Raw genomic sequence first — 18,149 nt, 5'->3', positions numbered from 1 at the left:
CTTTAATTGCTGTCCAGCTGGGTTATAAGACGGAAAGATACAACGTAGGAATAATTAATAGAAAGATAAACTGGAAACTTCTGAGTCTTCCTATGATTGAGAATGTATAATATTTGTTCCAAGGGGATTAAAGCAGGGACTTTTACTTCTGGGAGCATAAATAATTTAGCTCCCTATGAGTCCAGTCATATCAAGACATACATGCTAGCTTTATTTTAAAAGTAAAATTTATTTGACTTAGATCAGGCAAAATTTGGGGAATGGCAGGTGGCTGCTAAAACATCCTGCAAGCAATCCTCTTTTCTAATTTCCTTTTTTAATCCATGACAGATGTGTTTCTGTCCTATATTAAATGCACATACTGTTCATCTTTTGTGAGACTGTGTATTTAAATGGATATAATTTTGAAAATACTTGAAACAAATAGCATAGAAAAGTAGAGTGGTGATCAATAGAAACTTAAATTAAAGCTAGCTAACTAGTAATTTAGTCCTCATATCTACAGTTTAATATCTAGGCTCAAATGAAAGCTACCTTCTTCTGCAAGAAACACCATTGATGTCCATGTACCATGTATAGTAAGGTGCTTAGCACAGCAAGATTAACACACCCTGCCCCCAAATGTGATAATCTTTATGAAGAAATCTGTGAATAATGTTCAGGGCCAGCAATACTGAGTTAAGACAGACTTTAAACATGCTCTAGAAGTTAATTAGGTAGTTATGTGTATTGCCAACTTGCTTAAATATGCCAACATCACAGTTCAGGGGAAATTTAACTTGGCCAAGGGCATTTGAACCCTTCACTGTCACTTCTTTCCTAACTGTGTTTTGAAGAAGTGAAAAGCAATGTGAACTTACCTCTGAAAACAGAAAAAAACAGGCTAATGTCTGGGAAATATTTTTTTATTTGGAATAAGAACCAGATAGTGAACACCTGTCTCTCATCAGACAGTAATTACTCATCTGATTAGGCCCATTCTCTCTTTATTTTAATGGAAAGAATTAAAAATAAGTTGGGGGGGGGGGGGGGGAAGAGAGGAGTAGTTTAATAGCTTATAACCTCAACTTTCACAGTCTTCAGTAAATTTGCAGTCCCCAAAGTATTTTGGTACATCTGGTATAGTAATCCTTATCACAAGCCTGTGCATGATAATTTTGAAGATAACTGTTGTTGCTAAAGATGAGGGCAGTCCCTGTACTTCCTTCCTTTTAAGTGATAAAAAGATTGAATTATTTGCTTTGGTTAATGATAGATTAATTTGTAAAGGTTAGCTTAAAATGACCAGAACTTGACTATGATCAATTGGAGAATTTGGATAACCAAGTACATCTAAAATCCTACTCATTTCAAATATAACACTACTCTCTTCTTAAAGCTAACATGACTCCTGATCTGAATTAGTAGCCAAAAGAAGGATCTAGATCTCTCTTTGCCTAAAGTCTGCAGAAGACAAGGGAGTTGGTTGAGTCAGCAACCTTGGATGTGTTTAAAGGTCGTTTGGATGTGGTGCTTGGGGATATGGTTTAGGGGTGAACCTTGTAGAGTAGGGTTATCGGTTGGACTTGATGATCCTGAGGGTCTTTTCCAACCTGAACGTTTCTGATTCTGTGAAGACACACCACACCCCATCCTCGTGAACTACTTGAACATGTGTCTGCAGTGTACCCTGGTGGCAATGAGGTCTAACAGCATATGCAGCTGAATCTTTCTACTTGTAGTAAGCTCTCTCCAGTACAAGAGAGATAAGAGGAGATTCACACAAGGAGCCATTAAAATGGTCAGGAAGGAGAAGAGCATGAAGAGACTGAAGAAATTCTGTTTGTTTAACCTACAGAAAAGAAGGTTTAAAGGTGGCTTTTAATGTCTGCCTGTGTCCTGGTTTTGCTGCGACAGTATTTCAGGCTGCAGGCCATTAGCCCTTTAGAGTGAGTCAGGACAGATGACTTGAGTTGGCTTACAGGTGTGTACCAGACCATGAGCATCATACTCAGTACAAAGGAGGAATTTTGCTGAGGAGAGGGAAGCCTCTTGCTTGGGATCTGTTTTGGGGGTTTGCTTACCCCTTTCCTGCTCTTGAGGACTGCTTTCCTGGGTATTGTGACAGCTACACTTCTACTGGCTGAGTATAACTTTGTATATCTTATATTGACACTGGTATTAATTTGGCTATTTCATTAAGTCTGGTTTTGTTTCAATCTGTGGGTCTTCTCTCCTTTTCCTGATGCCCCTTCTCCACTGACAAGAGGTCATCAGGTGATGGAGTAACTTCTATAGTTTTACTCTACAGATACAGGCTAAATGTAGACAGCCTGCTACTCGGAGGGCTAGAGACAAGATGAGGTCAGACTGTTCTCAGAAGTGCAGAGTAAAAGGGCAAGGGTTAGTGGTCATAGGTCACATTGAGGCAAAAAGTGCCTGCATAAAATTGGGGGAAAAATATAACTGTTATAATGGTTAACCATGGGAACAGGTTGCCCAGGAGGGTTGTTAAACCCCCTTCCTCAAAGATATTAAAATTCTACCTGGTCAAGACCCTGAGCACATTCATCCAACTTCCAACCAAATTGACTTTGCTGTGAGTAGGAGGTAGGACTAGACAACCTCTAGACATGACCCCTGACTTGCATTCTTCTGTGATTTTTGTCTTGCCCAGTCATTGGCTGATGTTCTGGAAGAGCTCATCTTTCTTACACATCCCATGTCAGACTTTCTAGTTCAATGTAGAAATTGTAGGTACTGTATTTTATCTAAAATAAACCACATGGCACAAGGCAGCTATGTTGGCAACTTGAGTCATGCCCCAACTATTCAACTGGTCCTCTCACATTGTCCTCTGACCAGATCCAGTAGTTGTGCCTAGACTACTCCTGGAAACAGTGCTGGCATTGACCTCATGAAAATACACTCATGGATAGAGTGGTTAATGTATTTGCTCAGGGATGAGAGGCTCAGATCTGTTGTCCTCTCTGCACACAGGATTTGAACATTATGATGCCTTAGCTCTTTTAATGCTCCTCACCTTACATGTCTGGGGACTGCGTTGCTTGAAGTTGTAAGTCACCTTTAGGTCAAGCCACTTTTTGTCAAGCCACTGTGTGAGAAACACGATCTTCTATTCCTGCCACAAGTTCTATATGCAATAGTTCGTTTTACAGCATTCTCTTTCAGAAACTCATGGCACAAGGCTTGCATTCCACTGTAGAGTGTAGTTTTTGCTTGTAAATACAGCTTTCATTTGCTTCTAACTGAGCTGGTCTGCAAAGTAAATGCTGGGGGGGAAATTTCAACCCACCACATATGTATGCTCTGCACTGGATGCAAAACTGTCTGGATGGCTGAGCCCAAAGAGTTGTGGTGAATGGAGTTAAGTCTGGCTGGTGCCCAGTTACTAGCGGCATCCCCCAGGGTTCACTACTGGGGCCTGTCCTCTTCTGTATCTTTATCAGTGATCTGGATGAGGGGATTGAGTGCATCCTCAGTAAATTTGCAGTTGACACCAAGCTGGGTGGCTGTGTCAATCTGCTAGAGGGTAGGTAGGCTTTGCAGCAGGGCCTGGACTGGTTAGACCAATGGGCCAAGGCTAATTGTATGATGTTTAACAAGGCCAAGTGCCAGGTCCTCTACCTGGGTCACAACAACCCCACGGTAAGCTACAGGCTTAGGGATATGGGATTGGAAAGCTGCAACTCTGAGAGGGACCTGGGTGTACTGGTTGACAGTTGATTAATTATGAGTCAGGAGTGTGCCCAGGTGGCCAAGAAAGCCAATGGCATCCTGGTTTGTATTAGAAACACTTTGACCAGAGGGAACAGGGAGGTGATCACCTCTCTGTACTCAGCACTGGTGAGGCCACACCTCGAGTATTGTGGTCAGTTCTGGAGCATTTTCAGAGGAGGGCAACAAGGCTCATGAAGGGTCTGGAACAGATGAACTAAGAGAAGCATCTGAGAGCGCTAGAGTTGTTCAATATGGAGAAGAGGAGGCTGAGGGGAGATCTCATTGCTCTTTACAACTACCTGATGGTAGTGAGGAGATGACCAGCTTCTTTTCTTTGGTGGCAAACAACAGGACTAGAGGAAATGGTTTCAAGCAGTGCCAGTGGAGGTTCAGGCTGGATGCTTGGAAACAACTCTTCTCAGGGAGGTTTATCAAACATTGGAATGGTCTGCCCAGGACAGTGGTGGAGTCACCATCCCTGGAGGTGCTTAAGCAGTGTGTGGACCTGGCTCTTAGGAACATGGTTTAGTTCTGACCCTTCAGTGCTGGGTCGAAAGTTGGATGTGATGATCTTTGAGGTCTCTTTCAACTGGATGTTTTCTGTAGTTCTGTGATTCTGTGAAATATTTAATGAGGGTGTTTTTATATTTAAATAGAGGATTTCATAAGGATAATGCCTAGATGGAGAAAAACATATAGTTAGATAAATCACTCTGAAAGGGGCAAGGACTACCATCTAAGTACCTGACACTAGGTTGAATTGTCAGGTCTGTAAGATCAGTGTCTGCAATGATCACTCAGATCCAATTTTTAAAAAGAGCTCTAGACTTGTGTTCAACCATGAAGAACAGTAAAGTATAAGAACTGCTGACAGTCAGGCATCCTTACTTTGATCTGAGAGAGCATAATTGTTGCATACATTGCATAAAAGGAGAACTGAGAGAAAAGGAGGAAACAAGAGAAGCAAGTATTCTGTTGATAGCATGTATTTTTTTTATTGAATGTATTTTTCAAGGTGATAAGAGAAGTTTGACATGGACATTATATATATATATGCAATATGCTGCATATTCTCTGTGATAATGCATTTGTTCTAATAAAAAATCCCCAGCAAGTAATTCCATACCACTCCATATGAAAATCTGACTGATTTCATGCTTCTAAAGTAATGACTTTATATTTATTTGTATTGTATTTCTAGAAGTAGAGCTGAATCTGTAGCAGTATTACATTTTTAATACACTTTTAACAAGATCTTATTTTAAGTAAGATGCTTTAATATCATAAAAAAATAATTAAAACATGGAATTGCTTAGCAATACCCCAAAGCACTGAGGATTTCAGCTTATATTCCCCTTTCAGTGATTCTCGGTGATATAAAAAATGTTAAGCATACAGAGTAGGTGGCAGCCATCAGATATCAGAAATGATGAATAGCAGAAGAGAGTAAGAAAAGATCTGAAACTAAGTAAATAATTTCCTTGTTGGAAGGCTTTTTCTTCTGAAAGATCTAAAGACACTGAAACTGCTTAGTAATTGGCAGGACTAATTGCATTTGAAGAGTCTGCCTGCTTGTTACCAATTTCACTGACTTTATGCCTTTGTGGATATGTATTTTATGGCAGGCCCTATTTTTGATAGAAGATTCTTTGCTGTCTTACCCTTCAACATTTGTATTGGCCTGGAATTCAAAGGTTGGGTAGCAGTAGAAGGGACTTTATTTAAATGCTTTTTGACTGAAGTGGACTCACTAAACCAAAGACTTTCCTTCACTGGAAAATCTAGGAGAGTCAACAGTGAGGAAGAGAAACAAAAAGGAAGACAGTTTAGCAGTGTGCTCCTTTTCAAACAATAGATCTTCTGTTTCTGGAACAATTTTTCATCACTTGAAGGTGTATCCTCAATGTCAAGAGACACGTGATACAATGATCACATACAGGTTCTATATCAGGACTGCAGGAGGACATGTGAAGAAACAATGGGCAATAATTGTTCTGCCTGATTAACAAGGATAACCAATTGACCTGGGAATTCCTATGACACTTCTGGCAGCAATGGGAGAACAGTTTAAATGCTCTCTATAAATCTTCATTCAACTGTGTTATATTTTTAATTGAAGGATTTTATCAACAAGTATGATTATATATTATTAGTTGACTTACATGTAGTAAATGCACTGGAGTTGTAAACAAAATGCATTTAGGAATTAGGAGATTAAAGTTTCAGATATTGAACTTGGCTGCTGTCTCTGAACTGAAAATTAATCTTACTGGGATCAAAACACAATTAGCATTCATAGCTAGTGCATGTGTGTTGTGGAATGCAACTAAGAGAAATTAATGACTGCTTCTGGTTACATAAATTATCACAGAATCATAGAATACCAGGGGCCAGAAGGGAGCTCAAATGATCATCTTGTCCAACTCCTCTGCCAGAGCAGGACCACCTATACCAGGAACGCATCCAGGCAGGTCTTGAATATCTCCAGGGAGGGAGACTCCACAACGCCCCTGGGCAGCCTGTTCCAGTGTTCTGTCACCCTCACAGTGGGGAAAAAGAAAATTAACTCTTGTTTACATTGCTTTAAAAGTCTATCATTGCTTTTTGAAATTTGTTCCACATGTACTGAGATGTCTCACCTCTAGCACGAGAAAAACAAATGCTTGAATCTGGTTAACCCACCATTCCCTCTGAAGATTTAAAACACATCAGTTGTTATCCATACTATTCTTTGATAATGAGGATTATCTTTAGGACAACCCTTGTCCCGCTTTAGTGGGACATTTGTGTTGAACTCTCCAGAGCTGGAGACTGTCTTTGATTCTGTCTGTAAGAAACAGTCCCTAGTCAGGGACATTGGGAGGTCTCTGTGTGGCACACGTCAAGACAGTGCCAAGGAGCATGCTGCCAGATTAGCAGAAATTGGCAGTGCTTGTGTCGCATCTGCCATGGCTTTCTCCAATTTATTGGTATAGATGTATTCATTAGCTTCTTAAAATTTCCTGCTCAGACAGGATGAGCACTTTTCTACAAATCCTGTTCTGCCTCCTGTTACTCATCTATCTAAGGAGAATTTTCTTCCATTTTCACCTATCTCATTATTTTAGAGTAGAACTCAGTCAATTTCTCATGTTAAAGGCATTCTGTCTTGTCTGGAATAATCTGATATTAAATGGGTAGAAGAAAAAACATTGAAAATGGTCTAACATTAAAAACAGTTAATTGGGAGTAAAAAGACTGAATCCCAGCCATGTTCCAGTCACTGTTGGAATGGGGTTAATGCATACATGTAGTAGTTTAATTTAACTGATATGTATCACGTCTCCAGTTGCATCAGTATGATATTTGTGTGGACACCATGCCTCAAATTTTCCTTATAGAGGACAGATAAGGAAATCAGTCTGCACAACAGATATTTGTATCTGTTTACTTTTTTTAGGTAGAGGAGATAGGATCTGACCCAAGGTATGTAAATATCACATAAGAAATATATATTCATCCTAATTTCAAGCAGTGGAAACAGCTGCTGTATCTTATCATTAATTTGTGATGTCGCATCTCTCTGTGAATTAATCTACATTCCATACAAATCAATCACATTAATAAACTGTCAATATTCTGGCAATATGCTGATGTACAAATGAATTGCATCAATCTATGCTGTTTAAGTCTTTCCTGTCGGTCCTATGAGAAACATGAAAAATCTTTCTTCAGCAAAATTGGTTGTGAAGTAGATTCAGCAAATCACTGAATCAAGAAGATAAAGGTACTCCTAGAAGAGATCAATATAAGCCCTTATCACATCATGCTTCTATGGTACTGTCACATCCTCTTCCCCCCCTCCCCCCAATGCTTTATTATCAATGGAGGTTTCTATGTCTAACAAGGTGCTGAAAAGGAAAGAGCAGAGGTGCCTGTATCCAGGCTTGCCAATTTATTTTCAAAGATGACTTGCCTTTGTACCAAAGAAATCAGGTGATAACTTTCCCTCTAAGCAGACAGTATCTTCATCACATTAAGGTGTAGTTCTGTGATCATGTGTAAATAATTAATAATTAAATATAAACTGCAGCATATAGTTCTGAATCTAACAAAGATATTACTACATAGTGTTTGCAGGCTTGCACAATAGTTCAAATATACTTAGAGCACTTTGTCATTCATATTTTAAAGTTTACCCACACTATAAAACCTCACAACTTAGAATTGAATCTGTGGGAGGTCTTGAGGCACCTACTTGAAGGTAAAGTGCATGTATCTAAAATTTAAGTCTTCAGGATCTTCACTCTGTTGTTAAATTCTTTTAATCAATAAATATTCTATAGCTATATAAAAATACCTGCTTCCAGTATGCCAGGCCTACTGAAATATTGACAGCACTGAAAAGTACTTTTTCAGAGCCCACAGGGCTTCACCATTTCTGTTTCACCTATTGGACCTAATCCAATAGATATTTTAATCGCATGCTTTTTAGAATGAGGTCTGACAACAAACAGAATCAGGAGAAGAAAAAGTGTAGAGCAACTTTCCTCCAGCAGTCCTATATCTGCCTTGTTGACTCTGAAAGCTGGAGACTTAGGTTCCTTTTCTCTAGAGGAAGTTAAGACTCCAATCAGTACCTTTCTTTTTTTACACAGTGTAAAAGTCTTCAACAAAGGGGATAAAGAATCACTCCGATATCTCTTACAGCAAAAATCTTCAGCATGCCTGCATCACCCAACCTGTTTCATGTCAGACAGCAGAGGTTTTGATTTGTGTTTCCCTCACTCAGTGCTGAGCACTGCAATCACGGTGTTGGGATGAGTGGAAAGGATAAGGATCTGGCCCCTGCAGTACCAGTAAAGCTGATAACATATAGTTCATTTAGGCTTTTGATTTGTTTGAATAAACAAGAATCTACATACACTAAAGAAATGGGCCATTTTCTTACTTAACCATATGATACCTTAACCAAGATTTTCTAAGACAGTATTGATAGGGATCTCTCTGCTTCCTTGACACACTTACCCAGAACTGCTCCTTTTACTGTTAAAAAACAAAACCAACAAAAAAACAAAGCAAAACCCCCACTTCTTTTCACAATACACTTCTCAAAAGTATTGTCACGTGCTTCAGAGGAGTTTCAGAGAAGAGGCACATTGAAGGCTCTTCTCAAGGTATTGTGAACTGTAGAATTCAGCTCTCCATCCTGATCATTTTCAAGCAGAATCAATTTTGGGGTTGTTGCCCTAGTTTAGGTTATTATGGCTTCCATAACCCTTCCTGTGCTTGCCCTAGAACTGTTGCCCTAGTTTAGAGCATTATGGCTTCTACAACCCTTCCTGTGCTGGATGGGCATTTAAAAATAGAATTTTCTATCTAAGTGAAGCAATAAGCAATTTGGTATTCACTATGGTATGCATTCCTCACATGAGCTATCATGCAGATTTTAGGAAATACCTGAATATATTTCCTAGCAGTGTCAGTCATCTGCCACCTCATGCCATCCAACAAAAGCAAAACAAAAATCCTATTTCTTATGAGAATTACTGCCTGGAATATATTTAACATGTATGGAAGTAGACATGGTAAGACAGACTCTTACTAGGGGTAACAGCTTAGTGCCTCATAGTGCCATGGATAGTCTATGAATTACTCTTATTAAAAAAGTCATTATTTTGGCCATTTTCTGTCATTTTAATTCTTAACATAGATTTAGATTATGACTTTATCAAATAGCCATCAAAATGTACATGATGTGAATTTTTAATTGATTAAGTTGTTAGGGGAATACTAAGGGTTTGATTTACATGCCCTTCACAAAGCCATTAGTGTAGAAAAGGATGTTTTACTGAATTTAGGATCTGGTAACATGTGAAGACACTCTTACACACAATGATTTTAATGTTTGGAGTACCAGATTTAATTGCAACTACTCTCATAGCTATTTGAAACTCTTCTAAGAACATGATCAGTAACGTGTTAGATATATGGAGCTAAACTGACAGTTGTTATGTAGAGCTGAAGATCCTGCTCTTACATGGAATGTTTCTAAGTTCAAAGTACTCAAACATCCCTACTCAAAAGGGAAGATGCTGCAAAGACTTCAATAATTAGTTTCTATGCTTAAAAAAGTAAAAATATTAAAAACAATAGACTCGTAGATGAGTCTATGATCAAAGAATCATAGGAGTTTAAACACCGAGAACATGAATGTTTGTCTTGATCAATTCTTGAGGGATTGCTTCAGTTTCCTGGAAATACAACTCAAAAGCATGACTCCAAACATAGGTTTGAACAACAAATTAGGCTTATCCAATTTCAGTATTTACAGGGTTGCTATCTTTAGAATATCTGGGTGCTTCATGGTCCTTAATGTATTTAAATGAGTCACTAAATGGCTATTGGAATGGGCTGCCAAGGGAAGTGGTGGAGTCACCATCACTGGAGATGTTTAGGAAGAGACTTTATGGGGTGCTTGGTGCCATGGTTTAGTTGATTAGATAGTGTTGGATGATAGGTTGGACTTGGTGATCTCAAAGTTCTCTTCCAACTTGGTTTATTCTCTTCTGAATTATTAAGACCACAACTCAATTATTAGCAATTTATACTGAAAACTGGCTAAAGGTGATGCACTTATTCCATTATTCTATTTGTGTTTCACAGGTCCTAAAATGGTAGAATTCCATGGCCAGCAGTTTCAGATCAACTCAAAGGATGGCAAACCACTCTTTACAGTCGATGAAAATGAGGTTGTAATTGGCACAGATAAACTTCGAGTCACAGGTCTGTAACAGTTTAAGTAAAGCCCAAACAACAGCCACAAGCAGAGCACAATAAAAATGCCATTTAAAAATATATCACTCTGTATGAATGTGAGTTCTGGTTTTACCTCATGAGGAAATAGAAATATGAAGATATTCTGACTAATAATCTTAACTTTTTACAGCAAAATAATAATATGTATATATAAATATATATATATATTTATGTGTGTGTGTTTTATTTTAAAGTGATTGGAACTTTACTACTGCATTTTTTTCTGACTAATTTCATGTTGCCACTACACACTCTTAACTGAGGCTGAAAAAAATGCTAGATATTGCAGTTTGAGTTGAGTTGAGCTTTATATGTGAAAAATCTTTAGTCTGTCTCTGATATTTTTATATGATTTTATCTTGCAAAGTGAAAACCACTGTATTTCTGCTTTGTGTCTAACACACATGTCACAAGATGGTATTTGCATTAGATTTAAAATGCCTGCTGTCAAAAGACAAGTTTGTCTTAGGCTATTTCTGCAAATCACCAAAGTGACACCTTGCTTTGTAAATGAGTACAGAGTAATCGCATGAAAAGCTGTTTCCTTTCATATGACCTGATAAAGTCAACCTTCATTTTCCAGGTGTAAGTTTGCATTAGACCAGCTACATCAAGGAGTGATTTCTTTTTTTAAGCAGAAAGAGCCATGGAAGGAAATATTTAAATTCTCCTGTCCCTTGTTTTCCATTCAACCTTTAATATTTTTAACCTGGTTGCAACTATTATTATTATTATTGAACTTCTGCTAATTGTTAGTCCTCCAAATTCTTGAGGTCTTATTCTGAATGGCTATATTTGCATTTTTTTCACTGTGAAAAACTACAAATGTGGTGATAACTATACAATTAGTGCTTCAAAGCCAAAGTTATGTTATAATAAACGTGTTAATAAAATTTGTTTACGCCTGAGGATCTTATCTTCAGTTTTTCACTTTTTAACCTAATTGAAATTACAACTTTGTTTAACCAGAAAACCATATCAAATAATTATTGTTTGCCCAAGGGATGCTAAACTTTAATAGAAAAGCATGTTTAACCAAGATATGGAAAACCCCATAATTGTTAACTGATTTGGGAAAGGTCTATCTCTGCTCAAAGTAAGTACAAATTACTCATACAAGAGCTGAAATTGTTATGCTAAAATGTGTTCTGACTCGTCCAATATTAATCTTTACACTGCAAGGATAATTGTTTACTTTAGCAGATATTGTAGAAAGACACAGTGACTGTTCCTCTTTTACACTGCTGTTCAGTACAAAAGCAAATCCATTAAAGTCAGTGAGGTTATTTTGGTGTAAAATTAATATAAGTGAGAGTCATGCCTACTTTGCTTCAAATTTGTGGCTTAAATTATACTATTACCATGAAGGATAAATTATTAATACTTTGCTTACTGAGATTTTAAACATTTTAGATGGAGAACAAGATCAATGTGAAATGCATTTTGAAAAGTTCATGCCATACGAAACAGAATACCTCAGGCTTAAAATGCACAAAGAACATTTTATAGCTTTTTATTTATAATATATTGAACTATTTGATTTTACTTCTTAGGTGAGCCATGAACAGCTCAGTAACAATTTGTAAGAAGACCTGACAGTTTTCAACTAAAATACAGAACAGCAGAGTGCAAATGTCTGTGATTCATGGTATTTCTGGAATAATGAAGTGACAGGATGAGAAGGAATGCCCTCAAGTTGCACCAGGGGAGGTTTAGATTGGATATTAGGAAAAAATTCTTTAGGAGTGGTCAAGCATTGACCACTGCTGCCCAGGGAAGTGGTGGAGTCACCATCCCTGGAAATGTTAAAAAAAATATGTAGACATGGTACTTGAGGACATGTGGGCTTGGTGATGTTGGGTTGATGGTTGAAGTTGATGATCTTAAAGGTCTTTTCCAACCTTAATGCTTCTATGATTCTAGTCTTCCTGCACAAGTAGCTTAGAGTGCATGACCACAGAAATCCCATTTTTTACTCCTTTGCCTGCCCTGTAAACCTGATAACTAGAAGAGTATCCACTGACTGGAGAACAGTGCAGGGTCTAGTGGGAGGCCTATGGCTAGTGGTGTTCCCTAGGGGTCAGTACTGGGTCCAGTCTTGTTCAATATATTCATCAACAACATAGATCAAGGAAGAGAGTGTATTCTCTGGTGATCACACAAAGTCTGGTGATTATACAAAACTGGGAGGTGTGGCTGAATACAAGGGCACCTGAAGAGGAATAATGCCATGCATCAGTACAGGTTAGGGGTTGATCTGGAAAGCAGCTGGAAGGCAGCTCAGCAGAGAAGGACCTGGGAGTGCGGCTGGACAAGTTCACCATGAACCAGCAATGTGCCCATGGCCAAGAAGACCAATGGTATTCTGGGATGCATTAAGAATAGTGTATCCAGAAGATCAAAGAGGTTTTCCTTCACTATACTCTTCCCTAGTGTGGCTCCCCATTTCAAGAAAGACAGGCAAATATTTGAGGGTCAAATGAAGAGCCTCAAAGATCGTTGGGGGAGTGGGGCATCTCTTTTATGAGGAGAAGCAAAGACCTGGGACTGTTTCACCTGCAGAAGACTGAGAGGTGATTTGATCAGCACATATAAATATCTAAAGGGGGGAAATTATGAGGATGGGCTCTTCTCAGTGGTGGCCAGTGATAGGACAAGGGGCAATGGGTACAAACTAGAACACAGGAATTTCCACTTGAACTTAAGAAGAAAATTCTTTACTTTGAAGTGGAACAGGCTGCCCAGACAGGATGTGGAGTCTCCTCTGGAGACTTTCAAAACCCACTTGAGTGCATTCCTGTGCAACCTGGTCTAGACATCCCTGCACTAAGCAGTTAGGTTGAACTAGATGATCTCCATGGGTCCTTTTCAATCCCTACCATTCTATACTTCTGATATTTTAAAATAGGTTAAAGGAAATACAATTATACACAGTAGAAAAATAATTAGCATTCAGTAAATATAAAGTGCTACTCTTTAACAGATACAAGTTATAATTTATACATATTACAACTGTTGTATTGGGTGATATTTTGGTGATGAGTAGGTAAGAAAGTAATAAAGTGCAGTTGCTTACCCTCCACTCTTCTTGAAGAAAAGGACAGAAGGAATCAGTGCCTTTATGGAAAGCGACATGATTCACCCTTTTTTCACTTTACTACTTATCCTTCTGCTTGCTTGTCTTTCATAATCTCCTAAAGTGTTTGCTGAATATTGTTGGTGATTTTCTAGTGCTCTGTTCTGTTAAAAGCTTTTCAGTTTGAGGGGGCAACGCTGAAGTTCAGTGTTTACTGTTTAATTTAAATGCTTTTCTTCAGAAACTAAGTGAAGTAAGAGACAATGTGAGGGTATGAATAAACATTCTGTTAGATTTTGAAGAGGCAGACAGTACTTGCAAGACAGTGTAGGTGGGTGTTAATGAACCTTGCAGACTTCAATCCTCTCATTAAGAATATTAATATCATGATTTTGTGTTTTTTAGGATTAAATTATTTTATATTCATAAATTTATATTCATAAATCTATTCATAAATTTATATTCATAAATATAGCAATATTAATCTAATTCATGTCATTTCTTTGCACTTTAAAAAACATAGTAGGCAGTGAAGACAAGAAATTAATATAGGGCCATTAAAAAAAGCTGTCCTGATATTATTTTGTATTTATTTTAGTGTCATGCTGTTCAAACTTAACACTGATGATGGAGAGGTTTTTTTTCACAGGAAGGCAAATTGCTGAGATGTCAGCTCTAGAATATTCAGATAAGCCTTGCTGTTCCCTCTTACACCGTCTCTCCCTGCTCAGTCTAGAGCATTCATACTCTTTCCTGTTGCCTTTCTTCCAGTAGCCACTATTTCCACACAAGTGATATTGTCTGCTACCACTTACCTGTTTTTATATAACGTAAGATTTATGAAATCATTTAGGTTTGAGAGGATCTCTTCAAGTCATTAACCTAGTGCAACTAAGTGCCTCACAAAGGCATGTTCCTAAGCACCACACCTACACATCTTTTAAATGTCATCGGGATAGTGACTCCATCACTTCCCTGGACAGCCTGTTCCCATGCTTAATATCCTTTCTATGAATAAATATTTCCTAATATCCAATCTAAATCTCCTCTGGCTACTTGAGGCCATTTCTTCTAATCCTGTCACTTGGTACTTGGGAGAACAGACTGACACCTCACTTTCAGAGTAGGGTGTCCTTTCTGGGAAGTGGGAAACCTGGGCTGGACTCCCTGCTTGGCCCAGAGGACTTCAATTCTGCAGTGTCACCTCCCAGAACAGTGCTCTGTAATACCATATAAAATATTAGGTGCCCTGAGTGAGGGGACAGCTGGAAGCAAGCACTTTTGATGTCTGTCGGCAAAGTGAAGCCCTGCCTCTGGCAATCTGCTTTCATTCTCTTTCATGGTTCACCTTCAAAACAGAATGAGAGGGTGAGATCCGCAGAGTTGTTCACTGCTATGCGTGGGCTTCAATCTCATCCAGTGAGGAGGGAATGCCCCAATGACAATGCAGTTTTATAAAGGCATTCAGAAAGATTACTTCTGGTTAAAATTATGTAATTGCTGGGGTTTAGTGCTGACTCAAAGACTCCTGGTTTGTTCAGGCTGACAACTTGGGCTTCCCAGGGGTGTTTGAGTCTTTCTTACTCTCTCTGCCTTGTTTTAGAGCCACAGTGGTGCTTAGACCAAGAGACCTGCCATCCTGACCAAGAGAGAGAAGCAGATCTCTAAAACAGAGATCAGCATTGTTTCAAACAAGGCTTCAGCAACCAAGATTACACTCAGGCCTCACAAATTTTTTCTGTATAGGTTTCACTTTCCTCCTCCCATATGTTTTGTCACGGTCCTCTTTCTGATGCCTCTCTGTGTATATCTGGTCATCTTTAATACAACTAGTCCAGTCCTTGATAAAATCATAAAAGTTGGACTAGGAAAGGCATCTAATTTACCAGTTCACATCTCTTTCATAGACATATAAGTATCACAGTATCACCAAGGCTGGAAGAGAATCCAAAGATCATCAAGTCCAACCTGTCACCCAAGACCTCATGACTAAACCATGGCACCAAGTGCCACATCCAATCCCCTCTTGAACACATCCAGGGATGATGACTCCACCACCTCCCTGGGCAGCCCATTCCAATGGTGAATGACTCTCTCAGTGAAGAACTTTCTCCTTACCTCAAGCCTAAACTTCCCCTGGTGCAACTTGAGACTCTGTTCTCCTGGTGCTGGTTGCCTGGGAGAAGAGATCAACTCCCTCCTGGCTACAACCACCCTTCATGTAGTTGTAGAGAGCAATGAGGTATCCTAAGTATAATTTCTTTTATAAACTTACCAAGTTCTTTCTCAAACAAAAACACTCTTCATTTTTATATCACCAGAAGTTTCTAAAAGGTGGCATAGTGATTGCATGGATTTCTACAGATGACAGAAGAATTGCATAAAAATCAGGCAGAGCACAGAATAGAGCTTTTCAGAGTCTGCCCACGCTGGTGATGCCTAAAGTGGAGACAACCCTCACCAGCTGAGTTTGAAAGACATCTTTTCCTTTTAAAGTCTGCTATTTGTTATTTTGTCTGCAATATCAGATAATAGACTGTGTTCATGGTAATTAAATTATGAGGCTTCTTTTTTCACTCCAATTATTACTCTTAAGACAGCGTACGCCATTTCTTCATCCTGTGAGTAGCCATTCATGTTACTTTGGTAAAATATTGACAAAAGTGATTATTTTATTACCTAATCTTTCTAGTAATTGAAACTGTGTGGTTTATGGCAAGTGGACTAAATCAAAAGTAGGGTTGTTAGACACAGACGTAACAGGAGAATTTACTGGAGTTGCTCCAGTATGCACTGGCTGTTTCAGTGCTTTAAATCCAAGGACTATGTCTACAATGATGCCACTCCATAACACGCAAATGATGCAGGTGCTTTGCAAACATGAGGCTCAAAATACTTCACTGGAAGAGAGGCTCTTCAAGAAAGACAGATTAAGGTTTGTAGTGATAGGGCAAGAGAGAATGGATTTAAGCTTGAGAAAGGTAGATTTAGTCTTGGTATCAGAAAGAAATTCTTTACAGTGAGGGTGGGGAGACACTGGAAAAGATTGTCCAGGGACATTGTGGATGCCCCCTCCCTGGAGATGTTCAAGGATAGGTTGGATGAGGCCTTGAATGACCTGGTCTAGTGGCAAAGGGACTGGAACCAGATGATCTTTAAGGTCCTTTCCAACCCAAACCATAAATCTATGAACCTATGAAAGTTGAAGAGGGAGTTGCCCTTTATGTGCAAGAGCAGTGTGAATGCACCGCCTCCTCCTGGGACGGGTGAGGAGCCATCTGAGAGCCATCAGTACTAGAGGACAGATCAACACAGGTAGTTGGGAGGGTTGTATACTGCAGACCACCTGATGGGGAAGAAGCAGTGAGGCCTTCTTTCATAGAATCAGTCAGGGTTGGAAGGGACCACAAGGATCATCTAGCTCCAACCCCCCTGCCATGGGCAGGGACACCCCACACTAGATCAGGCACTGGCCAGAGCCTCATCCAACCTGGTCTTAAACACCTCCAGGGATGGGGCCTCAACCACCTCCCTGGACAACCCATTCCAGGGCTTCTCCACTCTCATGGTGAAGAACTTCTTCCTCACATCCAGCCTGAATCTCCCCACCTCCAGCTTCATTCCATTCCCCCTAGTCCTATCACTACCTGATATCCTGAGAAGTCCTTCCCCAGCCTTCCTGTAGGCCCCCTTCAGATACTGGAAGGCCACAATTAGGTCACCTCGGAGCCTTCTTTTCTCCAGACTGAACAACCAGAAGAAGCCAGGTGGTAATTGCTATGTCTTTCTCTGCAGAACAGCAGTGTTATCAAATGCACAATTTTCCTGTAGTCCTTACAATAAGGTGAAAATGTATCTTGTACCCCATAAGTGCTCCGAGATCCTCACTGTGTGACACTGTTGTTTCGATAACAAGAAATTGGCACAAGGTCTGATTCTACCACTGTGGCCATCATATCTAACTACAGGCAGCGCTGTAACAAGGTGTGAAAATCCAAACAATGCAGTTTCATACAACTGGCATTATAAGAAATTATGCAGCTTATCTAACAATGGGAATTCACTTGTATCTTATCTTCATTGTACCTCATCCTATGACACAATGCAGCTAAGCTGCGCCAGGGGAAGTTTAGGCTGGAGGTGAGGAGAAAGTTCTTCACAGAGTTGTTAGCCATTGGAATGGACTGCCCAGAGAGGTGGTGGAGTCACCACCCCTAGAGGTGTTCAAGAGGGGATTGGACATGGCACTTGGTGCCATGGTCTAGTAGTCATGAGGTGTTAGGTGACAGGTTGGACTTGATGATCTTTGAGGTCTTTTCCAACCTTGTTGATTCTATGATTCTAAGCTAGCCCTGAGAATTGCTGAAAAATCTTTGATGAAACTACATGCCATAATTTGTGCTTTGTATAGTATAGTCTGAAAAAAAAAATATTTACATCTCTGATATTGGCAAAAATTTTATAGGATTTTAATTCTCCATATTAACTGTAGTGGAAATTAACATTGTAAAAAATCTTATTTATGTCCCAAGTAGTTTAAAATTTCTTGGTCCTC

General features: G+C 39.2%; 1 protein-coding gene across 4 annotated transcripts in view; it reads left to right on the top strand.

Moving 5' to 3' along the window:
• Positions 1–18,149, top strand: part of SGCG (sarcoglycan gamma) — a 146,447-nt gene that overhangs the window by 99,292 nt on the left and 29,006 nt on the right. For all 4 annotated transcript variants that reach the window (XM_068144022.1, XM_068144013.1, XM_068144039.1 and 1 more), the window contains one exon: positions 10,366–10,485. In XM_068144022.1, coding sequence (XP_068000123.1) covers positions 10,366–10,485 — 120 coding nt within the window. The remainder of the gene's footprint in view (positions 1–10,365; positions 10,486–18,149) is intronic.

Source organism: Melanerpes formicivorus, unplaced genomic scaffold (assembly GCF_026170545.1).
Source record: "Melanerpes formicivorus ecotype bairdi unplaced genomic scaffold, bMelFor1.0.p_v2 SCAF_1, whole genome shotgun sequence".
NCBI classification, from domain to species: Eukaryota; Metazoa; Chordata; class Aves; order Piciformes; family Picidae; genus Melanerpes; species Melanerpes formicivorus.
The sequence above is the reverse complement of the archived record's forward strand: the minus strand, read 5'-3'. Positions and strand labels throughout refer to the sequence as shown.